This window comes from Arthroderma uncinatum (genome assembly GCF_011692745.1).
Source record: "Arthroderma uncinatum strain CBS 119779 chromosome Unknown scaffold4, whole genome shotgun sequence".
Taxonomy (NCBI): Eukaryota; Fungi; Ascomycota; class Eurotiomycetes; order Onygenales; family Arthrodermataceae; genus Arthroderma; species Arthroderma uncinatum.
In genome coordinates, this window is record NW_022983866.1 from 1944962 (window position 1) to 1969844 (window position 24883).

At 47.2% G+C, this 24883-nt stretch overlaps 10 protein-coding genes across 10 annotated transcripts; 5 read left to right on the top strand and 5 right to left on the bottom strand.

Moving 5' to 3' along the window:
* Window positions 1-553: 553 nt before the first annotated feature.
* Window positions 554-1586, top strand: GIQ15_05940 (translin-associated protein X; the record flags this gene model as incomplete). Its single annotated transcript, XM_033553357.1, has 3 exons — window positions 554-687; window positions 920-1506; window positions 1567-1586. The coding sequence occupies 3 exons, from the start codon at window positions 554-556 to the stop codon at window positions 1584-1586; spliced, it is 741 nt and encodes a 246-aa protein (XP_033404501.1).
* A 641-nt stretch (window positions 1587-2227) lies between these two features.
* GIQ15_05941 (uncharacterized protein) lies at window positions 2228-2875 on the bottom strand (the record flags this gene model as incomplete). Its single annotated transcript, XM_033553358.1, has 3 exons — window positions 2228-2400; window positions 2530-2630; window positions 2727-2875. The coding sequence occupies 3 exons, from the start codon at window positions 2873-2875 to the stop codon at window positions 2228-2230; spliced, it is 423 nt and encodes a 140-aa protein (XP_033404502.1).
* Window positions 2876-3896: 1021 nt separating this feature from the next.
* Window positions 3897-4730, bottom strand: GIQ15_05942 (uncharacterized protein; the record flags this gene model as incomplete). Its single annotated transcript, XM_033553359.1, has 1 exon — window positions 3897-4730. One exon carries the CDS (start codon window positions 4728-4730, stop codon window positions 3897-3899), a length of 834 nt encoding a protein of 277 aa, XP_033404503.1.
* Window positions 4731-7229: 2499 nt separating this feature from the next.
* Window positions 7230-8649, bottom strand: GIQ15_05943 (uncharacterized protein; the record flags this gene model as incomplete). Its single annotated transcript, XM_033553360.1, has 2 exons — window positions 7230-8461; window positions 8529-8649. 2 exons carry the CDS (start codon window positions 8647-8649, stop codon window positions 7230-7232), a joined length of 1353 nt encoding a protein of 450 aa, XP_033404504.1.
* Window positions 8650-9420: 771 nt separating this feature from the next.
* On the bottom strand, window positions 9421-10497 carry GIQ15_05944 (thiosulfate sulfurtransferase; the record flags this gene model as incomplete). The annotated part of the gene is made up of 2 exons (XM_033553361.1): window positions 9421-9472; window positions 9527-10497. The coding sequence occupies 2 exons, from the start codon at window positions 10495-10497 to the stop codon at window positions 9421-9423; spliced, it is 1023 nt and encodes a 340-aa protein (XP_033404505.1).
* Window positions 10498-12542: 2045 nt separating this feature from the next.
* On the top strand, window positions 12543-13475 carry GIQ15_05945 (uncharacterized protein; the record flags this gene model as incomplete). Its single annotated transcript, XM_033553362.1, has 1 exon — window positions 12543-13475. The coding sequence occupies one exon, from the start codon at window positions 12543-12545 to the stop codon at window positions 13473-13475; it is 933 nt and encodes a 310-aa protein (XP_033404506.1).
* Window positions 13476-13941: 466 nt separating this feature from the next.
* Window positions 13942-17742, bottom strand: GIQ15_05946 (kinesin heavy chain; the record flags this gene model as incomplete). The annotated part of the gene is made up of 5 exons (XM_033553363.1): window positions 13942-14922; window positions 14975-15427; window positions 15479-16532; window positions 16589-17232; window positions 17296-17742. 5 exons carry the CDS (start codon window positions 17740-17742, stop codon window positions 13942-13944), a joined length of 3579 nt encoding a protein of 1192 aa, XP_033404507.1.
* A 431-nt stretch (window positions 17743-18173) lies between these two features.
* GIQ15_05947 (isoleucyl-tRNA synthetase) lies at window positions 18174-19765 on the top strand (the record flags this gene model as incomplete). The annotated part of the gene is made up of 2 exons (XM_033553364.1): window positions 18174-18234; window positions 18294-19765. 2 exons carry the CDS (start codon window positions 18174-18176, stop codon window positions 19763-19765), a joined length of 1533 nt encoding a protein of 510 aa, XP_033404508.1.
* Window positions 19766-20115: 350 nt separating this feature from the next.
* On the top strand, window positions 20116-23160 carry GIQ15_05948 (isoleucyl-tRNA synthetase; the record flags this gene model as incomplete). The annotated part of the gene is made up of 1 exon (XM_033553365.1): window positions 20116-23160. One exon carries the CDS (start codon window positions 20116-20118, stop codon window positions 23158-23160), a length of 3045 nt encoding a protein of 1014 aa, XP_033404509.1.
* A 553-nt stretch (window positions 23161-23713) lies between these two features.
* On the top strand, window positions 23714-24829 carry GIQ15_05949 (uncharacterized protein; the record flags this gene model as incomplete). Its single annotated transcript, XM_033553366.1, has 5 exons — window positions 23714-23820; window positions 23882-23948; window positions 24005-24489; window positions 24551-24685; window positions 24748-24829. The coding sequence occupies 5 exons, from the start codon at window positions 23714-23716 to the stop codon at window positions 24827-24829; spliced, it is 876 nt and encodes a 291-aa protein (XP_033404510.1).
* Window positions 24830-24883: the final 54 nt, after the last annotated feature.

The window sequence follows — 24883 nt, forward strand, 5'->3', positions numbered from 1 at the left end:
TTATGCAGGAATAAATTTTGTTCTGGCTCTTATAATAAAGCCACTCCTTTTGTGGAAAACAATGACATTTGGGCCCTTCAGTCAAGAATGGATGCAATCCATTAACCAGGTAAGAATCAAAGATTTAAAATGGTTTATAGTGGGAGCGAGCGTTCTAGAAGAGATATAAAGAAGGGATAAAGAACTTCTCTGTCGTGGCGTGGTGTTATCAAGAGTTCTGCGTACACAGGAAGTCGACGTGTAGATTAAATGGCGTTGTTGACCCCGGATAAAGCTTAAGAGGTTCTGGAGGGGCGCTTGGACTATCTGCAGAAATAAAGGCTAGTTATTGGTCAATATGGATGACTAAGCTGAAATAGCAAGTTATTTTAACGCGATCGGCTTATATAATCCCGCTTATCCACAGCTTCCTTATCGCGGGCGAGTTTCGACCTTTCTTTTAGCTATCAAAACGAACACATCGCGGACCAGAGCAGTTCACTATTTCCCTATGGCCGGTAACAAACGAGCGTGGGACGGCAACCTCATACCAAGCCACTCAAAAGCAGAAAAAATGGACACCGAAGCCAACATGTCCCCCCTTCAGTCTATCTTCGCCGAGTTCCGCAACGAGCTTGACGAGCACCATGATCGCCGAGAGCGCGTCGTGAAAGCCTCCAGAGACATCACAGCGTTGAGCAAGAAGATGTATGTTAAAGGGGTGCTTAGTTGTTGCGCCCACCCATCGTTTCGTCGAGATGTTGAAATTATTACATATGGAATGTAGTAGATGCTAACCACGCCTCATGGTTAGAATATTTTCATTACAGAGGTAAGCGATACACCTCTAATTTGCGATAATGACCTCAAATAGAGGACTACGTCGTCCATATCCGTCACTAGAAATCTGTATCGGTCCTAATTATCAACCTATTTCTAGAGTCCGTACTGTGAATGCGCCAATTCCGAAAAACATCGCGAAAGAAACAGAGAAACACTTAACACAAATTCAAGAGCTTTTTAAATCGATCGAAGCAGATGTCTCTGGGGTCAACGCTTGGCGATACAATCAAATCACCTGGGGAATACAGGAGTACATCGAAGCTATATCATTCTATCGATATATCGAGAAGAAGGAACTTATCACACTGGAGGAGGTATCACAGACATTACCAGCTGGTATCACAGTTACAGAAGCCGACTACGTGCTCGGCCTGTACGATCTGACTGGTGAAATGATGCGATTTGCCATCACCTCGATGAGTACCGGCCGAACAACAGGGGTGAAAGAAGGAGGCGGAGCCGGCCCAGCTAGCTTGGCCAATGCTAGTGTTGATGGTGCGGGCGAGGATAACGTACAAGCCGAAGGGCCTATGGGAGGAGAGGTTATCGTTTCTGATTTACGTCAGCTTCGTGCGATGTTTGAGAAACTTAATGTTCCCCGCGGCCTAAGCGGATGGAAGGAAGTAGATAAGAAGATGGAAGTTATGCAGACAAGTGTTGAAAAGGTTGAGAGGGCTGTGTATGGTTTGTTGGTACGGGGAAAAGAGCGGCCATCTGGATGGATGCCTGATTTGACGAGTGCAGCTGCAGTCGAATCGCACTAACTCGTCTTTGCTCTTTTGAGAAGAGTATGTTGAGCAGCCTAATGTCAAAATACGGACGTGTTATGAGCTATTAATGTAAAGGCATAGGATAAGGCTATGTCCTGCGAACCTGCGGTTCGTATTGTGGCTCCTTTAGCCTGACATTTTTGAAAGATTACGAGGGACAAGCAAAAGCTCATACTTCCACCACTGTTAACCCATGTTTAGACTTGACACTCCTTAACTTCGAGGCCTCTGGAGTCACGTTGAACATCCGTGGATCTGGGATAGTCCAAAGATGTTCTAGAGAATTGCATATTCTGGTTAAGCAAAAACTTCAGCCGAGAACGGTAGGAAAAGGGTGATGCTGCTAATCGAATAACGACAATCCACGTAACCAGCCAATTTAATTGCACTTAGATCTTCAATCTCCGATGCCTTTGATTTCCGCCCCACGACTGCCGTCCTCAACTTCTTCGACTCAACATGCACCAAGTTCACGAGAACTGAATTGTTTCCAACAGAAAGGGGTGAAAAAGTCAGTGCCCATTATCCTAAATAGGGTACATCTCCAATTCAACCCCCGACAGGATATCAACGACATTCAAAAACACATATCAGGAGGAATGAAGGTGCTTCAAGGCCTCGACTAGTGAAGATGACTAAATTTTGATGGGGTTTTCATCCTCAGTTAAAACTCCTGACTTGATCAAGTCCTCAGGCTTTGGACGATTCTGGATCTTATGTTCGAGCGAGTCAGCGCGCATGTGTTTTTCGAGTTCACGGGCGGGACCCTGTAGAGCCGGAGCAGCGCCGGATGAAGGAAGGATGTTTCCTATTAAGATGAATGCAAAGAACGAGGGCGGTATATTCAGCATTGGGTCATATCATCTTACCCCAACCTAACAGTAAAAAAGAAGGAGAAAAATAGAATATAGATGACCAAAAATAAAAGGCCACATACGTTCAACGAGGGAATCACGATCAGGTCTCTTCTCCAGGCCTTTCTTCAGCGCATCTGCAGCCTTCTGGCGAGCGAGTTCCTGCTGGGCTGCTTGGAGAGAGCTGTATTCATTCATGAGTCCTTTTGCTTCTACCTTTTGCATGGCCAAAACCGAAAAAAAAAAAAAAAAAAATGAAAGGTGCTACAAAAGCACATACGGAGCAGCATTGGTATCGAGCAGGATATGCCTATTCTTCAGGTCCTGAGCATCCGGGCGGTACTGGAGAGATCTCTCCAACGAGTTACGTCGCTCGCTAATGGGGGATGTGGTCACCTCGACTGTCGAGTTAGCGGGGGCTTCAGACATGGTGATAGATGATATGTAACTATCTGTTTAGAACGAGTGAGAGATCAACTGTAGAGATTAGATATATGGGCTGATAATCGAGATAGAGAGCTATGAAGGCGTCAGTGAGTAGAGTGAAGTTGGCAGGAGGTTGAAGCCTAGAGAAAGGGGTACCTCTGCGGGAGGTACCCTTGCCTCAGATATAAGCAAGCGCGGCTCAAGCTACTTCATTATAAGTATCTCTTTTAATAAGCTACTACTATAAAATACTTAACTCGTTGTATCTATAAATGAGTATGTTATAGTGACTTCGTGGCGAGGTCACGCCCCCGCTCCCCTCTTAGTCACCTGATGGCCAGGCAACATCACACGATTCTGACTGCTAACCACCTGGTTAGATATAGAGGATGATATATATCGAAACAGACAGATACACGGCTTGTATCATCTGCCTCCGCCAAGGCATTTAAGAATGCTGAATCTGAGGATATCCGGCGAGGTCTCGAGATGGTTCAAAATTCAACAAGGGAAGACCTTGAAAAATATCTCCCTATAATATACCCCTGGGTCTAGCGAATGTGGGAAGAGGGCCACGCTGAGAAGTATTGGGGTTATATGGTTTATAAGGACCCTGCAACTTAGAAAGATGAGTCAAAGTTCTGCTACCGATAAAGTGGTCTACTAAATTATGCTATTCGTATGATTGCCTGTCTAGAAACCATTAAATATTGATGGAGGATGCAGTATTTACATTGGCCTTCTGAGCTCTCAAGATACTTATAGAGGCTACTTACGGGTGAGACTACAGCAGCTAGTTCATAATTTCTACAATGCGCATCTTTTTCAGGCCGAGGAGTACTCAATGAGGGACCTATAGAAGGCAGCGCAGAAATCCCGGAATTAACTATTCGTTTCTTTAGATGAAGAGGAGGCTCGTCTCTGGGTCCCGGATAGAACCAATGGTAGCGCATTGTGTCGAAAGCGAATGTGATATTCAGCCAAGAATGAATTTCCTGGCAGGAGATTTATGATTAAGTGTGATTCAGACTTCAATAATCTTGTCAGGGTCGAATGGGGTTTGTTCCTGGCTGCCACGACCCCCGAGATTGAGCAGTTTCGACGCGAGGCTTCCTGAGACCTCAGTCCCTTGATTTTTTGGAATCACATAGCCTCGTTGGTTGCTCACGAGCTTCACACTCCCCCGAACAGATTCCGAAGAGTGATGTGTGTGACCGTGTATCCAGTACTGCACATCGTCAAGAAATGATCGTTGTGTACCCCCAATGAGGTCTGTCCCAAAAGCTGAGCTGCATAGGCTACCCTCATTCGAAGGTTTAGACGTCCCCTTGGTTGACGGGGCATGATGAGATATGACAACGATCTTCTGCCTCAAACCAAGCTCCGTGCTTCTGATCGAACTGATCTCGTCCTTCAACCACTTTATATCTTTGGCGTGCTCAGCATTGTGGTCTGCAACTCTCCAATCGACAATTCGACGGAAGTCGTTAATCTTCTGCCCAACAACATTCTCCGAGTCGGGTGGTATGTGTGAGTGCAGAGTACAGCCTAAGAGTGTTACATCCTTGATATCAACGCGTTTCCGATTCATTATGACCAATCTATTCTTCAACTGTGGCTCGGCTTGGAGCATATCCGCTAGTCGGAGGCCTTTCTGACGGGAGACTCCGAAAAACTCATGGTTTCCTAGAACAAGATAGACCTCCGCAAAATTCTCACATTGGGGACGTAGAAAGTCGCGAAGGGCATCATAATCTGCGAGCTGGCCGATGTCGCCAGCCAGGATCAGACGTGGGGCTCGCGGTGTAATACGGAAGTTCGCATATTGTTGACCGAATTCGAGATGTAGGTCAGACATGACTTGAAAGGCAATGGTCTTTCGTGCTCGCCATGGTAACAGTAGTCTAGCAGAGGCCATCAGGCAGCGTAGACACGACCGTTCGGACGACACGGTCCCTCAGAAACGAAACAAAATATAGATACGGTTGGTAGGTTGGCTGATGGTTCCCCTTAGTTAAATCTCAGGAGATTCAAGTTTACCCGCTCCGGACAAACTAAATGGTTAACTAAATATATAGTGCGACTGCTTGCGATTGTAACATCACCACGTCCTAGTTAGCTAGGTCAAGCAAATTCCTAATTTTGCTACATCTAAGGGCTTCATTAGGATTATTTCTAATGCTCATGGACGTTCGTTAAAACAAAATCAGGGCAGAGTGCTTCTCACCCTAAGGAAAAGATAAATTGAGGCAATGCATACTATGTTTTTGATCTGCTACTCGGAAAATTCCAGAGCAAAATATGCAAAAATAATATGGCAATACTTCTCTAGTCAAAGACATAACACCTGAAAGCGCCCTTGAATACCCGACCTGGTGGCACCTTCGCCCGATTGACATGGGTAGGTAGGAGAGACATTTCCTTCTAGGCATGAAACCAAGCAGACGCGAACGCTCAGTCGTACCTCTTTGAACAAAGGAATCATAACACTCTACATATGCACGGCGCAGTTGATGTTGGCGTCTGTTGTTTGTTTGATATGCCAGGAGATAAAATGAGGTATATAAACCTCCATGGACTCACCCACAAGTCGAGATCAATATTATTTGCTTCCATAGTCGTCATCACACACTTAATTCATTTCCCAGATACTACAGTGTTATTCAAAATGAAGTTCAACACTGCCGCAATCCTTACTACCCTTGCCGCTGCCTGCTCTGCTGCACCAGCACCTCAAACCCCAAACCCTTCTATTATCCACGCCCGAGGATTGGTAAACGACTGTAGCGAGTCTACCCTGGAGAATAGGGCTTCAAATGGCTCCCCTCTTGTCTCCGATTGCAGGATCATGGCATCCAACATTGCCGGTGGCGGATCATGGCAGATTATGCCGGGCCCTCCTCGTCAGGTTGTCCAATATGGAACGTGTGCATTTAGTGCCAAAAATGAATCACATTCGTGGCTTAAGATTGGCAATTCCGATATTATCGATCTAATCAATGATTCTATTGCGAGATATCAGTGGAATGGCAAGGTTGGCACCAGGGGTCGGATGAAATGCCAGAATTACTTCCCAGGTGGTGATGGTTGGATGAGTTGGGGTATTTACCACACCTAGGACAGCCTAAACGATTAACACGGGGTCAGTTATATCTTTTTTCCTTTAATATGACAGTTTTACCATATTAGTACTTTTCACTAATATCTTGTTAAGAACAGCTTTTCCAGATGTGGTCTGAAAAGGGCAACAGGGGGGTAAGGTTCTAGATCACTATATCAAGAACATACCTACAGATATAATTGTTTGGACGAATAGACTACCCTTGGTTATAGATATAATGTTGAGAAATTTTTACGGTCATGATTCTTTGTTAGGCTCAATGAACTATACGCTACTCTCATCCGGCGTTTGTAATATTCTTCAAGATACTTATGATACCCTTGCTTTAATTTCCGGATTTAGTCAGATATACCAAGTTTTGTAATACTGTCACACAATGTTCTCACCAAAGCGGAGTTTGAGCGGCATCAGGCGATTCGTAGAAAATAGGACCCTTTGTGTAGGCCAGGTGTCTTATCCGTTGTATGTGCAACAGTTCATTTTCCACGAAGGCAGAAAGTTGGGAAAAGAATGAATGTATTGATGTTATCACTACGAATAACACTAATATTAGGGAAACATTATTTATCACTTCATCGTTAGTGAAAGAAAAGAGCCATCAAGAGGCCTTCCTTTGGCCACCGGCCTGGACACCAACCCTGTCCAACTCACACCTAAATCCATCGATACATCTCTGCTCACCTCCAAACTGCAGCCACAAGGCCACCATGGCCACCACCAACGATACAAGTAATAGTAACAGGAACAAGAAAGAAAAAATGTATCAACTGCGATACGGGTGTGGGTTCGTCTCCAAATTTCGGGTTGCCTCCAATTATTATTTTCCGATCAAAAAAATATTTCTTCTGGAGCCGTGAAATACCCTGATAGTGAAAAACAATGCATGTTGAAATTGGCGGCTTTCTTCCATCGTCCCGCCTCATCCATTAATGTAACCGTCAAGCCAACCTAGATGTAGAAAGACTCGATCTAGCATCGACAGGGCAGAAGATAACTTTTTTTTGGGAAATGAGTGGGTTGTACCCTCGACCCATTACAGTCTGCCGCCTTTTCTTATCGGGCAACATGGACGATCACGAAAAGCCTTAAAAAGACATGCGCGTTCCTGCAGGTTTCATCCTTCCATTTTAACCCCTTTTTCTCAGTTGAGAGAGATAGGTGAGTCCTGAGAGAAAAATGTGATACCAGCTTCCAACAGCCAAAGAGAGAGAGAGGCTGCTAGGAGCAAATACCAGTTCATGGAACCCAGAGCTTTCCACGCCCGCGGGTAGCTCCTCTAAAGGCTCCCCCACGAGGTCCGCCCCGACGGTTACCGTTTTGTCGAGGGTTCGGGTTGGGTGAACCGCGGTTGGCTGGTGTTGGAGAGGAGTTTACATTGGGCGAGGCGTTTTGCTTGGTCATTCCGATGCTACGGTTGAAGGAATCCGGGTCGATTGGAGTAGACGGCACTTCAAGCGGAATTTCGGCGACGACTGAAGGAGCTCGCGGCCTTCCACCGCCGTTTGTATTGCCGCTAGCAGCTCGATTGCTACGACTTGGCGTGTTTTTGGTAGGAGTCCGCGCTGCTGGCGCCTGCTGGCCAGCTTTGCCTTGCTTGCGTGGCACGAAAACGAGGACGTCCTCATCGCTTTCATCTTCATAAGAGAGCAATGGTTTCGGTTCAGCGGGAAGCTGAGATTGGGCCTGGGTCTGGTTCTTTTCCAAGTATTTGCAGTGATTTTTGAATTCCTTGTCTTCGTAGATGATGGACGTGCGTAGTTGGGCAACGTTCTTGACAATGATACCGAATTTCTGGGCCCAAGCCTGCGTGTCCCTGTCGTTTGTAACAAGGATGCAGCTGGATTGAGGAGAGGGTAAGGTAGGCAGAGCGTGCAAGCGCCACAATACTGCATTCAAGAGCGGCTTCAAAACGTGTGGAACAGCGGGAGCAACGTATTTTACGCCACTATCGGCGTCTTCGGCGTTGCTAGTGTCCACCTCGCGAGTTTCCGCATCATCTCCCAGCTGTCGGGACGAGCATTCAGGGCTTGCGCGAGAACCACCGGAAGTAGGAGATGCAGGAACGCTGCACGTCCCTGCGGAGGCAGCGGAGGTAGATCCCGGTTCCTTCTCTTTCTTGAAGTTCAGCTTGCTCAAAAGCATTTGTGACATATCGTTTAAGTCACGAGCGTCGCTAGTTTCCCGTCGGATATCTCCTGCGGGTTGTTTTTCTTCCTCTTTGGCGACGGAATCAATGGGCAGGGAGTCGTTCGCTGGAGTATTTTGGGCCTCCTCCTTGAATTCAGGAAGAACAAATTTTTCGGCATCTCCCCATGTTGCAAACTGTTCCATAGGACCTTGGAGTATCACCTTTTCAGCAGAGATGTTATGCTTCCCGGATGTGACGCGATCGAGAAAGCGGACGGCTTCACGCGCGTTGATACCGGTCTGGGAGCCCGTCTTTTTCAAAACATGGAGACGCTCAAGGGCTAGATAGTGTCAGTTAGGAGTATCTGAAGCAAACGTGATGCTAATCGCCGAGTTGACGACACATACTGTACAGAGGGACGATGAGGACGATAGCATCCTGCGAAGTCCACTTTTTGATTTCTCCGAGGTTTGTGGTTAGACAGGTGTCATCCACAACACAGTGGAATACCTTTCGGCCAACCGACATGATGGCTAGTAGGGTAGAGTCGATATGAGACAGGGGTTCCAGAGGGATATGATGGTTACTCGGACTTGTGAAATGAGGACCATGCGGAGAAACGGCGCGGCTGCGGGATCGAGATTTGCTGGGTGATTTATCTCCGTGAAAGAGTCAAGCACATCTGTGCCAGTTATAAGAACGTTGCTAGACGATCTAAGCAGTGACAAAGGTGTGGTCAGCCATTAATGGTGTACGGTATGACTGGATATGTAGAGCAGCAGCGGTTCGACGGGGACTTTTCACCACTTACAGGAATAGTTGAAGGCAGGGCAGAGGGCTAATTCAAGCATTTTTAACCAGCTGGCAACTTATCTAGCACCGGACCAAGCTGCAGGTTTCTGTAAATGCGACAAAGGACTGCTTCAACCTTTGAAGATAGAACGAAGCCTGGGGGATCCAGAATGATTCAACAGGTTGAGGTCAGGGTTGCGAAGGATATGAGGGGACCACATGACTAAGCAGGTACTTCCCGTTTACTCACAGAAATATTCACGGTTACTGTTACAAAATACAACATCAAATTTATTCACACAAAGCAAGAGGGAGTACAAAATAGCTATTTTTATCGCTGTCAAAAGGTCCTTGTGCTACTCGATCCATTCACATACTTCCAAGGCATAGATTAAAGCCAATATGTCCGCCAAATAGCGAAGAAGACTGTACAGAGCAAGAGTTGCTGCTGGGAGAAACCAGAGGCATTTTTGATGACGTATATCTCCCAAATCATAGATGACTGCCTTATGCTTTTCGAATTAATCCGCTGGCTTCTGTTACTCGCGACGCCCATTCACTATGAATCGTTAGACCGAAGGGATACTACCAAGGATAGGTGATGGTAACTTACGTCCAGCTCCCGTCATACAACCGCCTATTCTCCTTGGGTACGTAGTTTGCCTGCTCCAGCGCCAGATCAATGACGGCAGCTGTGACTCCGGATCCACAGGTACTGATCACTGGTCGGTTTGGGTCAACCCCCTTTGACTCGAATACCTGCCGTAATTCCGCCGGTGGACGTAACGTTTTCGTTTCCGGGTCAAGAAGCTCTCCAAATGGCATGCTTTGCGAACCTGGCATATGCCCGGACGACAGGCCGGCTCTAGGTTCCTTATCCGTTCCCGCCCATCGACCGGCTGGCCGGGCATCCAAGATCTGAACCGCATCCGAGCCTTCCTTGCCGTAATCTTCTCCCATCTCCTCCATCTCCTCGAAATGGACGACCCAGTTCGGATTGTAACTATCAACTACATAGTCTGAGGTATCGTTAGGGGCCACTTCGCCTTCCTCGACCGGGTATCCCTCTCGAACCCACATCCTGAAATTGTTCAGGACGTGGACATTAGGGTGTCCAAAGAATTTCAGAGTCCATCCAACTCGGGGAGCACTGAGGAGGCCTTGTTCTTCACTGTCGTAGACCACCACTTCGTCGTCACGATGGATACCCATCGACTGCATAGCTTCGGCGAATATCTCTTTTGAAGGAAGCATATGAGGGTATGGGGAATTGACATCTTTCACACCATCAATGTCGAAGAAGCGTGCATTGGGAATTCTTTTCTTCCTGAAGGTATCAATTCCGGTGCGACCCTCTGGATCATTGGGCATGAACCAGGAAGCACAGAGCGGGATGACTCGGGGCGAGGTCGATATCTTCGTTGGCACATTTTGCTTCAGGGCATCGTTGAGCTCCTTTGGCGTAACTACATAGGATTGAAGCGATATAGAGCGGTGCTGGGCTGTGTTTGCTGCTACGGTAGACCTAGCAAGAAGAAAGGCACGCTGTGAGAAACGGACGGGCCGAAGAGCTGCAAGAGCCATCGTCGATGACTGGCTGGGGTCTTCTTAGTTGTTCTGTGCTCTTACATAACGGAGATGGTGAAGCGAAGTTCACTATTCGCGCTCCTCGAGTGAGAAGACGTCGCAGTTTAGGGCCGAGTGGGCGGTTGGAAGGACAAAAAGTTGGCAGGGCAACTATCAGTCACGGGATATCGCTCTTTAACGGCAACTCGAGTGTATCTTGTTTTCTTTTCACGATATTTACTTCTACGGACGAACGGCAAGGAGGGTCTACGAGGCGTCTTTGTACTTCTATGCAAGCTGGCATGAACAGCAGTCCGCATTGATGCAGGGGAGAAAACCGAACTAGATCCACCCCCCGCATAGCTGATCGCATCGTGTCCTTTTAGACGAGCCCCTGCTGCCAATCCCAAGGCGTTAACACAGTCAAGCGGCTCAAAAACAGCAGCTATGAAGGTGTCCATTAAGCAGTGGAATGCTGTGGCCACATGGCGGTGGGATATGCCTGAGGACGACGTCTGTGGCATATGTCGCGTTCAGTTTGACGGCACTTGTCCGACATGTAAATATCCGGGAGACGAATGCACCTTACGTGAGTCCAAGATGAGGGAGTCTAGAGCAGTCGACCCCGGCAGAAGCTAACATACAATAGTGATTGGGAAATGCGGACATTCATTCCACATGGTGAGGCTTGATCTGCCCTCGTTTATCGGGTACCGAGATTTTAACTGATATATAGCATTGCCTCCTGACATGGATCCAGCAAGATTCATCCAAGGGCCTATGCCCAATGTGCCGACAGAGTAAGTTTGCCTGTGTACCGGCTATTTCAAACATGCATATTAATCTGGCTGCTCTAGAATTCGAATGGAAACAAAATGAATAACTCATTACTACTGGGAGTTTGGCGTAGATGAAGCTTAAGGGCTGGGAGCTCACGGACTAAAATATTGATGGGATACCCTTTTTTAGTTCTCTATTATGGAATAGATAGACTTCATTAATAAATTTCTAACTATTATCTCAATCTTGATCTTTTAAACCGTTCATATATTTTAAGTAACAGCATAGTCCTTATTAAAGATTAATAAATATCGTAGTAGTAAAAAGGAAGATATAGGTGATTGATGCTAACCAGGTTATAATACTACAAGGCTCCCTCTAGACAGCTGGAAGCTATCCAATAATGCCGTTCTTCTTCTCTGCAACTTACAGATATTAGTTCCCTGAGCAATTGCAAAGTACAGAGATTGTCTGATACCATTGCTTGGAAGTCTACTAGCACCGGCGACTGCTGGTATGATAATTTCCTCCTCCAAAATCCAGTCAGACGCAGCAATCCCTTGTAGATCCAGCAGCTGTATCTCAACAGTGAATTGATGCCGCCAGACTATTCCACCAGCCATCGATATTGGGGAGTTTTGCCGAATCCCATCTAGATTGGAAGGATGGCCAAAGCAACCATATGCGTATCAAATATTGTCATAGCATTGCTTCCGGTGTCATTGAGCACTGTGATATCAATCGAAGTACTACTCGTTCGTATAGCCGATGGTTCCCATTGGACAATAGACCATTTTTTTCCCTTGTGGTCCATCATACAGACAACTTTGTCGTCCTGAATCCATCTAACACGTCCTGGGAGCTCTTTTGTATGATATAAGTTAATAGCAGCCTGGAGGTTTACTTTCTGTGGTTCACTAGTGGCAGGGCCATCAATCATGGCCTGCAACACTGCGATACGACCTGGCCTATTCTACCGGACGGGGATGGAGTTGCAGGTAGTGGGTTAAAAGTGTACGACGACATCACTTTTAGGAGGGAGACGATATATTGATGGAGACAATATGGAAGTGATGAGAAGAAGATGAGATGAGGATGAGGGGAAGACCAAAGTATGCGGGGGAACTATCTACATCACGTGATACACCCGGTTGATCGGCCGCCGACGGTGAGCTTGATTAGCTAATATTTTGACAACATCGCAGTGTTCCATCTTCCACTTCCCTTCAACGTAGACACGCGAAAGCAGGAATCACTTGTGATGTAGTTCGTGGAGTGTAGAAATGTCTCTTTCGAAGGATACTACCTCACCAGCTGCATTATCACCCAGGGTGGCTGGTTTATCACTCTCTCCTACACACTATGATACCACCAGCCAGTCCGCGCTCCATCCTCTCAACACCGGCCATGAGATACCAGAGGATCAAGATAGGAATGAGAGCGGAGATGGAGATGGCGCTCAAACAAAGGAGGAACTAGAAGATGTCTCTGTTCCCGCCCGGCCTCCGTTTAGGCCGTTTTTTACTGTTATCGGGGATGCAACCTCGTCTGAGTATTACCATCCAACAGTTCACTATATATTCTCCGATGATGATACCGGTATCATAACGGAAGCTGCTCTCCAGTCACTAGAGGAAACCAATCAAAGAACTTCCTGGGACACGGAGTCGACGCCCCAAAAAGACAAGAAGAAAGGGAAAGCCGCTCAAGGGACCAAGAACGCTGCTGAGCGCTTCATTATCCTCGACGTGGAACCAACGAATAATGCCAGTGATACCACTGCCGGGACTGGTACTTTAAGTAGCGATCCTCAGAATACATCTGGCCGCCCTAATCTCTCTCATGGCTTTCCGGATTCCAAGGTAACATCAGCCCACAGCCTATCACCTTCCTGGCAAGTCATTAATACGACTATCTCCCCCGCTCCCAATTTCGATTCGTCTTCCAATAGCCCTACTTCGACAAATCGCGATGGCAACCCCGTACTCATGGTCGAAGGTACCTCTGGTTTTGCTCCTGATAATACGGCCGGGAGACAGCAGACTCAACAAGGCCAGACGCAAACATTGGAAGAAATGATGGACCAATTTTCTAAGCGCATGGCGGAACTGAAGAAGGTCGTTGAAGCAAGTGGTGACCACTCATTTGTGCCGATGGCAGAACACATGGAACGGAGGGAAGATGGACAAGAGGAGAAAGAACAGGATCAAAGCTAACAGTGGGCTATTTGACGGAGAAGATTAATTATGTATCATTTAACCCGCTGGGTACCCCTTGTTTCGATTTACTATTATTTTAATTGTTGTCAGGCTGTTAGGATAGCTGGGCTGTTCACTTATATGTATGATTGCATCGGGTATACAATAATCTAGGTTAAAGGCGTCTGTCTGGCTTTCGGCAAAAATGCCATCCCTTACTTATGATCTATCATCCTGTGCTAGGTATGTGATGTGGTTTACGGACTGACTATTCTCAAACCTACTAGCTATAGCTAGCAATCGCAATGTAGACAACAACCCAACCACTTGAATAGGGTTCAATAAATTTACAGTTTAAGTTGAAGGTAGCTGCTATACATAAAAAGCCATCCGTCCAACTCCTAACAAAACCTTATGCTATGTAATCTGTATCCAATCACCTTGAAACAAATGAGAAATCGCTTTCTAGTATTAAAGCATAAACTTAAGTAGGTCCGGGACCGCTTCTCACTCTCCTTGCATTTATCCTTGAACCCGCGCTTAGGGCGGAGATAGGGATATTTTCCCTTCCACCTCCAACAGTTCCTGCTGTTCCCTTGACATTTCTTCGTGTCATCCGCTTCGTCGGGATCTTCGTCTCACCAGTTAAATTTGATGCAGCCGCAACGGACGAGGAAAGGTGTCGTTTAAGAGGTGGTGGATCTGAATCTTTACAGCTCTCATTGTTGTTCACTGCTTCAGCGATAACTGGCTCCGGGTTCGGGTTATTCATCACATTGATATCAACTTCCCTGAGCTTTGTCGGGGATAGGTCCAACTCCTCGGGGGAGTCAACAGGCGTGGCTTTTACATCTTCAGCATCGTTATCAGAATCGTGGTATACCATTGACTTGGCTGGTGATGCGGGACGCTCATGCTGGAAAGACGGAGACTCTAATGGCGTACGTGATGGTGAGGGCGAAGCCATCGGGTCGCCCGGTGATCCTAATCTCGCAAGTATAACAGAGTGTGGTTCTGTTCGTGGGAGCGTTGCGTCGTATTTGTACGTTGTCTTCTCGGGGGTATTCCCCGTTGGGATGTACTCCGCCATCGATGTTTCCTTGACCTGAGACTGAAGCTCTGATAATGGACGTTTCACGTCAGACGAGGCACTCTTCACCAGAGTCCCGAGGGACTTGTTCTCAGATTGCATATTTGTATAGAATGCGGTTTCACGCTCCTCGATTTCATCCAAGTTCTGAAGCTGTTGTTGATAGCCTTCTCGAACCTTTTGCCCAAATTTGTCGACAATACCATTGCTTGCCCCACAATGCTGGTTATTCTGAGAGCGTGCTCTTCTGACGAAATCATCTAGAGCTTCCATCTGAACAGCCATGTCCTTCTTTTGCTCGTCAACGATTTGGACAGTCTGCTCATGAACTGTGTTTGTGGTTTTGTGTATAGATGTATTTCGCGAAATGAAAAGCTAAGACAGAGTTAGCAGAGGCGTCAGAGGTGGTTAGCAGCACAAAACTTACATCCAAATGATCCTTCATCTTGGATTTCAACTCCGACTCTGATTTAAGCACCTTTTCAAGTAGCTCGTCCTCCTTTTTATCCCAGTTATCTAACGTTTCACAGTATTTGTTATGTGACTGTTGAAGCGATGTTCCTGACATCTGCATCTCGGTCTTGATACTATCGATGTTATTTTTAAGGCGGGTGGCTTGTCGATCGCTTGACTCATTTAAGAGGTTCTGTATTTGAGAAGCTAGGATAGAACGCTCTGCATCTGCCGCTCGTCTTTCTTCCTTCAGAGTTGATTCCAAACGTAAGGCAGCCTTCTCATTAGCCGCTATAGCATTCTCGTTAGCCTCTTGTAGCTGTGTACGAAGACTATCAACCTCTTCCTTTTGAGAGCGAAGATGGTCTGCAATCAATTTGAACAAATCGGTAAAGTCGCCGCTTAGCAGGTTGTACATAGAGTGTAACTGATGAAGTTAGTCAATCATTCTGTGCCATGCGTTATTTGCTAGACATACCTCTGAGTCAAATTGCTGGAGCTCTTTTATCACTTCCCCGGATATCCGAGCGGCAGCAGAGGATAACCCGTTCAGGCCTTCGCCAACTTTCTCCTGGACATCTTCCCTTAGCACCTTGATTTCCTCCAGCACCTCATTCATGGTATCACGATTCTTGTAATTCTGGGCTTTGGAGTCCTCTTCAAATGCAGAAAGAGAAGTTTCCGATTCGTTGAAAAGGGATCGACTTTGTTTGAGGGCCTCTAGCTCGCTGCCCACAAACTCTTCCACGCGGGTGGTAAGACCTTTTATAAGTGCCGAATGTTGGGAGTGAAGAAGCGTCATCCTGTCATCGACAGACTTAGCAACATCTAGAACTCTGCCCGTACAATCTTCCCAGGTATTCTTGTTCTGTCTATGAAGAACCGATCGCCTTCTGAGCTTCGAATGTAGCCCAGATACATCTGTGACAGATTGATCAATAACTGATAGAAGATTCGAGCCAGCTTCATGTAGCTTCTGTTCAGTAGCTTCATGCGCGCGACGAAGGGCAGTTTCTTCTTCCAGACTTTTCCGTGCCTTGCTTAGAATTAGTTCAGTCTGTTCCAAAAGATCCTGCGTTTGGTCTAACGTAGACTGCGTAGATTCGTTGGTCTTTTTCATGTCATTAAAGTTGCTCGTTAAGGCAAGGTACTCTTGTACTTTCGTCTTCAAGTTGATCTCCATAGTCTCAATCTTCGCGCGTTGTTCTTCGCTTAGGATGCGACGGGACTCGCTTTCCACGGTCATTTCCTCATAGTTATCACTAGAAAGATAAACACCATTTCTTTGCCTTGTGGCAATCAGGTCACTGCGTAGTTTCTCAATCTCGGTGGTGAATTCTCGTAAAAGCGCCTTTTTAGATATGGAAGAATTGATTTGAGGTTTATTACGGATATTCTTTGCCCGGAAAGCGTAATCTAGCGTGGACATGGTTTCTTCGAGGTTGCAGCGAGCTGAGGATATAGTTGCAATGATGCATGTTTTCGTACGGCCGCCCAGAGAATCCTGAAGAAGTCTTGTAAGTTTCGATTCCCTATAATCTGTTAGTAAATATCCACATCACGCTGCCCGATTGTTAAATTGACCTACCGGTAAGGTATGTGAGGGCTTTTGTCAACGAGGGCATTGATAACCCGCCCTAACGTAAGTAGACTCTTGTTTATAGATCCAGCCTCCGTGGCCCTCTTGTTTTCCGCGCCACTGCGTCGAATGTCCTCACTTCCCGCAAGATCAACCAGATTTAGCTTTCCGCTGCATATATACTCTTCGCCCTTGTCTGTAACCCGTTTGAGAAACGTTGTGATTGTGAATATACTATGACTTCGTGAACTCAGATCATTGCACTTTGTTGAGGCGACCTGTCGGCGATAACTCCCTTCCTGGAGCAGTTTAATTCCGGCTGATGCAGAGTTGATATATGTTTCACCCACGCCCTGAACCATGGTTCCATTGTGGCCCTTCTTCATGCCATCTTCGTATATTTTTAACTTGACATTATCTTCAGACGAAAGAAGGTCCCTGAGATCCTCGTTATAGAGTTCGATGAAGGAGCATTTAACCGAGCTGTCGACATCTTCGATTTTTTGAAATAGCGCATGAAGAACACGTGGAATTATACCAGCACTGTCCGACAGCAGGCCAAGGGTCTCCGTCATATCGCCCGACATGGTATATGTTTTCCCAGTCCCTGTTTGTCCGTATGCGAAAATGGTACAGTTATACCCGGAGAGCATCTAGATATATAGATTAGTATTTTCCGGGGCCAAGATAGATTTAACAATAAATAATAAGCGCACCTCGTTCAATACCGGAGCCACAACATCCTCGAATACTATGGCCTGATCCGCAGCCGGCGAGAAGACCTTATCGAACTGGTACTCCCTATTTCCCAGCGCATTCGGTCCCATGGACACTTCCACGGTCGTTCCCTTTACCCCTTCGGTAGAGATAACCACGCCGCTGTTCTCTTTGACTTCGCGATCACTCCTCCCCCGACACCGTACGATGACCCGGATGTTTGTGTCGCCCGATACATTGTGCTCAAAATCGCGCTCCTTTCTTTTATTGCTAGCATGTTCGGTAGGTGAATTCTGCAATCGCGTCGCACTGGGCGTCTGTGTTCGTGAAGATACCTTTGGAGTTTCTGCTCGTTCGTGGGCCACGGAGGCTCGTGGCCTTGCTGTAGCGCGCAATGCTGGTTTCCTCAATTCCCGCGTGGGTGCTGTCCTCGTACCGCCGGCCATCTCCAAAATAGTTTATACCAAGCTAGACGGGGCACATAGAACTTCATATATGAAGCCGGGGCTGCCCAAGTCGAAAAAAAGAGTACCAAATAAACCCTGCAAATTAATGATGCTCACTCTCCGATGCCGTTTGATCCAAAAGGGGAAAACGTAAACAAACCCCAAAACAGTCAAGTGGCCCAAGCTTCCCCAACATTACGTAATATATTACACATGACCAAGGTCACATGTTTTGGTCCAGTTGATGACCTCATCGGGACAATGAACGGCGGTCATCCGTTGGATCTCAGCTTCCATCACGGATGCATCTCTGAAGACATCAACGCTCCTCCGTCACCTCAGATGGGATATTCTTGACTTGTATGCTCTACGTTTTATGGATGGGCCCCTTCTATCTATTATGCTGAGACTCTAAGCGACCCTTCATCATCATGGCTACCGCTAGAGATAGCCCCGCGTCAGTCTTCCCCGGTCGAGCTCTGGGATTCCTAAGTGCGCATAGCCTACCCTCCACGATCTAGCTATTTGGGCTCTAGCTGACGTTCTTACAGCACTTGGGGCGTCTCTGCACCATGTCCTCACCCGGCTCAAGTCTCTCCCCGAGATGTACACAGCCCTGGAGCTGATCTATGACTCCTCCCAGCCACTACATCAACCGGTCATAATACGCCTTCCAGAGAATGGTCTACGGCTACGATTTGATGGACCTGACCAAAGACTACGTTTGATTGAAGTCTTAGATTTTAGCAAAAATGCACTTGTCTACAAGACTCAAGAAATAGCAAAAGCATCAAAGTCACCCTCCGACCCGCCTGCCTCTGGCCCTGGCTTTCGTCACATATATAACAGATTATTTGGGCCGACGTATCCTGGCGAATATATCCCTCCAGCAGCCGGGGAAACCCATGGCATTTATGTGTTATCCTACCCGGGCGTCGCATTCTCCTTCACACTACTGCACAGCGCATGGTCAGAAAAGCGAGATTTTGTATCGCTCATGTCCTCTTCGGCTGCTTCCTTTGCAGTTTCGATGGCGATATTTCAAGGATCCTCCTGGTCCGATGCCCAGAGCCAGTTGTACACACGTCAACCGCAGTATCCGCGATCAAGTGCTCTGATGGGGAAGAACAAGGAATCGGTTGCCGACGAAGTCGAACTTGTTAAGGTCCATGAGGGCGGGCATATTGAACTTATGCGACGATCAAGCAACCCTTTTTCTATTATCCTTGGTGAAACAACTCCTCAGGATCTTATTACCGAACTTGGGCCTCCAGATGCAATCTATCGAAAGAGTGACAGTCGAATTCTAATCCACGGTGAAGGGGAGAAGAACCCGCACGGGGCGTCAAATGGGGGCGGTAACCTACCCACCCCGCCAACTGACCCATCGGACCCAGATCCGCACTTTGAAAGTGCCTTGACGGATGAGTCCGAAGAAGATTCGGCGCCAACAGCACACCAAGAATCGGGCCCGTTGTCTAGCGATTGCTTTTATAATTACTTCAGCCATGGTTTCGATATCCTAGTAGCCCCGTCTTCTTCATCAGACCGCCGCTCACCGGGTTCCCCCACGAGGGAGCCATCTGCTACTGGAGGCACATCAGAACTTACTGCCACAAAGATATTACTACATGGCAATGTACCAGGTTCATATCCCTTCAACCGGCACAGGCGCTGCCGCTGGGTGTTAGAAGTTGGTTCTAGTCAGGCATCTATCACGTCAGAAACAGCATACGAAGAAATATCTCCGAAATTAAAGGAACGATGGCGAGGCAGCTACTCTAGCCCTACGGAAGAGGCATCATTCCAAAGAGGGATGGTATTAAATCGTGGTTGGGGCGAGACCCCCGGAAGCAGCATCGAGCTTCTAGGCAGCTGGGAAGAGAACTCCACCGCTAGGAATAAGCCAAGTGCCGGTTCTGGAATGACCAACTCTTTGGGCAATACCGAACTATACGGCTTTCCGGGCTTGCTTTTCGAGGTCCTCAAGAATGGCTCTGTCAATTGTTTGACTGTGTATTAATATCTCTTTTGCGATTATGTCCATATGGCGCAACCCTGGATAAGGACAGAACTGGTGTTTGTATATCCCATTTGGTAAGGCGTTATAGAAAGATCTATCTATTTTGATAAATTAAAGTCGTTAGGAATTCATCAACATTTAATATCAAACTATTCACAATAAAACTTGCCCATACAATCGTAAAATATATATATTACATTATATTACGGTAATATTGATTAAACTGTGCTCTCATTGGCTGAATATTGAAAACCGCGGTATTAGCAAGCATCCGTAAACCTCTCTTCAATTTTCTATCCAAACCAAGCAGCAAGCACTCCAGCAGCGAGAAGAGATGCAACAAGAGGAGCATGCCGGAGCTGTCGCGAACCCTCGCTCGATCTTGGTCATCGACACTAAAGCTTCCAAAATCAACATTCCCTCCTCGGATAGCATTAGCTGACCAGGCGAAATACCTCAAACGATGCAGCGATGACCTCTACAGCTGGCAACAGCGCAACCGACCTGCGACGGATACCTTCACCCTTCACGACGGCCCTCCATATGCTAACGGCGAGCTACATATTGGACATGCCCTGAATAAGATCTTGAAAGATATAATATGTCGCGTTCAATTGGCTAAAGGGAAGCGAGTGCACTATGTGCCTGGTTGGGACTGCCATGGTTTACCGATCGAGCTAAAGGCGCTACAGGGACGAAAGGAATTGGGGGACCTGAGGTCAGCTGGGAGGCATGGAGCAGCACAGATTCGATCCGCAGCGCGACAACTCGCAGAAAAAACCGTTTCCCGGCAAATGGAAGGATTCCGTGAATGGGGAGTCATGGGAGATTGGGACAATGCCTACACCACAATGAACAAAGATTTTGAGCGCAGACAATTGGGTGTATTTTTGGAAATGGTTGAAAAGGGCCTCATTTACCGGAGATTTAAGCCTGTGTACTGGTCTCCGTCGTCTGGGACCGCTCTGGCTGAAGCAGAGCTGGAGTACAAGGAAGATCACATCTCAACCGCGGCTTTAGTCAAGTTCAAACTAGCAGACTTACCTCCTCAGATCCGAGAGAATCCTATCCTTGCCGATAGCGATGTTTCTGCGGTAATTTGGACAACGACTCCGTGGACACTGCCTGCGAACGCTGCATTAGCCGTTAGCCCTACCTTTGAATACACTATCGTGGATTCTACACAATATGGCAAGCTACTGGTAGCACAGTCTAGGCTGCAATACCTCCAAGAACTACTTGACGACAATTTCAACGTTGTTGTTCCTAGTATCTTAGGCTCTGAATTGCTGAATTCCTCTTATACTCCCCACTTCAAAGAGCCTGGATCAAAAAACCAACCGATAATTGCTGCAGACTTTGTAACGGACGATGCAGGTTCCGGAATTGTTCACTGCGCGCCAGGCCACGGAATGGAGGATTACGAGGTTTGCCTTGCGCTTCAAATTCCAGCGTACGCTCCCGTCGACGGCGAAGGCCGTTTCACCCGAGCTGCTATGCCAGCGCAACCTGACCTATTATCTGGGAAAGCAGTTTTAGGAGATGGTAATGAAGCAGTTCTCCAGTATATATCAGAAAAAGGGCTATTGCTGCACAAACACACCTATAAACACAAGTACCCCTACGACTGGCGCTCCAAACTTCCCGTCATTATTCGCGCAACGGAACAATGGTTCGCTGATGTCGGTGATATCCAAGGAGAAGCTATCCAGGCCTTGCAATCCGTTCAGTTCATCCCTCCAACTGGAAAATCAAGACTAGAAACTTTTGTCAAGAACCGGAGTGAATGGTGTATTTCTCGCCAACGGGCATGGGGTGTTCCAATACCGGCACTATATCACCGCACCACTGGGGAAGCCGTCCTGACAAAGGAAAGCGTGTCTCACATCATGAAAATGATTGAAGAGCGAGGAATCGACGCCTGGTGGACTGATGATGAATTTGACCAAGCCTGGTTCCCACCTTCGCTTCGTGACGCGAACGAGCCACTATATAAGCGGGGGACCGACACTATGGATGTCTGGTTTGATAGCGGCACTAGCTGGGCCCAACTTAAAGATAGTACTTCTCCTGATAAGCCTCCCGCCGACGTATACCTTGAAGGAAGCGATCAGCACCGTGGCTGGTTCCAATCCAGCCTCTTGACATATATCTCTCATCAACTCGCTCAGGGCCGCAGTTCAGGATTCAAAACCCCCTTCAAAACGTTGATCACACATGGATTTACCCTCGACCAGCATGGTCGTAAGATGAGCAAGTCCATTGGAAATACCATACAACCGGATGAAATCATGGGCGGTACGCTGCTCCCACCACTTAAACCTAGAAAGGGCAAAGGCAAGGGACCGAAGCCAAATCCCGAAGTTCCTATATACGACGCGCTTGGCCCGGATGCTCTTCGATTATGGGCCGCTGGAAGTGATTACACAAAGGATGTGGTTATTGGGCAACAGGTTCTAAAGGCAGTTAACATCAGTCTTCATAAATTCCGAGTGACTTTTAAACTTCTTCTTGGTGCGCTTCAAGACTTTGATCCAAAGAATCAAGTTCCATACGAGTCACTACACGCAGTTGACAAGATTGCCCTACTACAACTGCATAACCTCATCAACACCAGTCAAGAAGCAGTCGACAAGATGGAGTTTTTCAAAGCAGTGACCGCGATGAACAAATGGGCCAATCTAGAATTTTCTGCATTCTATATTGAAGCAATCAAAGATCGATTATATGCGGATTCAGAGACTGGGATAAGTAGGCGAGCTGCACAGACTACCCTGTTCCATATATATACACACATTCAAACCCTGCTTGGACCAATAGTTCCTCTGCTGGTTGAGGAGACTTGGGAGCATACCCCTGGGAGTATCAAGGAAGTAGTGGAACACCCATTTCAACGGACTTTCTGCCCACCCAATAGCGAATGGCGAAACGATACCTTGGAACACCAGTACTCTGCAATGATGGCAGCTAACTCTGCAATCAAAGCTATGCAAGAAACCGCTCGGTCCAAGAAGGAAATGGGGTCCTCATTACAATCCTTTGTGCGTCTAATGCTTCCTAAAAACTTTACCGTGTCCAAACAGCTGCAGTTAGAGCTCCCAGACCTCTTCGTTGTATCAGCTGTCACCTTGGGGGTTGAAGGTGATGCTATACCAAATGATGTCATGCAGGCCGAATGGAGCTACAACTCCGAATTCAAGCTACCGGATGGCCAGACTGGACAGGCATGGGTTTACGCGCCAAGTCAAGCCAAGTGCCCTCGGTGCTGGCGTTATGCAGTCGATTCGACAATTGAGTCGGACAAGGAAGAGCTCTGCCACCGCTGTGAGGATGTCGTGCGCGACCTGGATCAACGCAGCGATGCGGGCCAAGCTTCTGCCACGGCAGCTATATGAACCTGCCTCTTCCCCTGCTCCTTTGAGCGTGTAACATAGCTGTACGATAATCAATTCGCTTCTTTAGATAGTATGACGGTGCAAATAGATGATTAGGTAATCCCTGCCATGTATACGTACGTCAACGAGGCCTTCCAACAACCGCAAGCGTCTAACAACCCCTGTGTCAATCTACATGTTGGCCAATGCTACCTAGAAGACCTGGCAAGAATCCCTTCAGCCCTTCTCCAGCAGTGTAACTTTCTCTGCGGTGGTCCTCAGACCCGATTGGTCTCTTGTGTGGCAAGTTGGAATTGATGACGATGAAGTCATTCCAGGTTTCTCGAACGAACTTTCATTTACCTTCAAGAGGCGAGACATTGATTTCACGGTGCGGGGGGGTCCTTTAAAGAAGCAAATGCCCTGCTCGTGTTTACCAGATAGCTGTCCTACTGCATTTTCATCTACTTAATATCCCATCTCTCTGAGGTCTGTACCTCTAGTTCTTGGTGCCGTAGCACTTCTTTCGACGAGCTGTTCAGCTCTCAAAATTTAACTGTTATACCAGGCAGATATGATGCATACCATGGGAGATATTGGGGTTCCTCCCATTAACCCTATCCCGGGCCCTCCTAACCCGATCATGGAAGAGGCATCAGGGGTCGGCCGGCGGTGTCTATGGTAAGCTTCAGTGTCAACCTAAGGAATAATGAAACCACGTTTCCCTAACTTTGTCTTCTAGGGTCGTTGCGGTTTTGATGCTACTTTCATCCCTTGTCTTCTATGTTCTTGCTGGAAGAGTTCCCGAAGTAAGTCTACGTTCATGAATTGTTGAAGGCGTACTTGTTCTAATATAGCTTCCTAGCAAAAACGGTTTTTTCACGTTCTGGTATCCCTCGTAACCACAATCTCCTTCCTCTCGTACCTTGCTATGGCTATGGGATACGGAGTGTCCTACAACCATTACGTCTACCACAAACACCACAAAAAGGCCCCTGATACGTATCTTGATACTTGCCGCGAAGTTTACTGGATTCGATATGTCAACTGGATGTTGACAGTTCCTTTGATTCTTACCTGCCTCACCTTCCTATCCGGCCTCAACGGAGCCAGCCTACTTGTGTCGATCTCCGCGGCTCTTATCATGTTTATCTCCGCTCTCAGCAGCGCATTCATGAATCAACACCAACAGTGGGCATGGTACACAATTGCTTGTCTAGCATACTTGACTATTGCGTACCAAATTGGCTACCACGGCCGAAGAGTCTCTCAAGCAAAGGACCAGCAGGCACGCACCTTCTATTCTTCCATTGCAATCTTCTCTCTAGTGATCATGCTTGTCTATCCTATGTAAGTCAAGGAAGTCCTGGTTCTAGCCGCCCCGGCTCCCGATAACTAACAATACATGCAGAATCTGGGCGATCTCCAACAACGCTCGGAAGATGAGCATCAACGCAGAGATTATTTCTTATGCGGTTCTGGACATATTGCTCCAAGGCGCCTTTGGCTACTGGCTCATAGTCTCCCATGACAAGATCAGATCCATGTAAGGGAAATACAGAGTGCTAGCGGTGAGGAAACAAAACGCTAACTTAACCACTTAACCAGTTCGACCTCGCTAGATGGCTTCTGGGCCAACGGAACCAGCGGCGAGGGAAACATCCGGGTAGGAGAAAACGAGCAAGTATGATATCAAACTGAAAAAATACCAACGGCGTGGAGGGTGCAACCTTCTAAGCTTTTG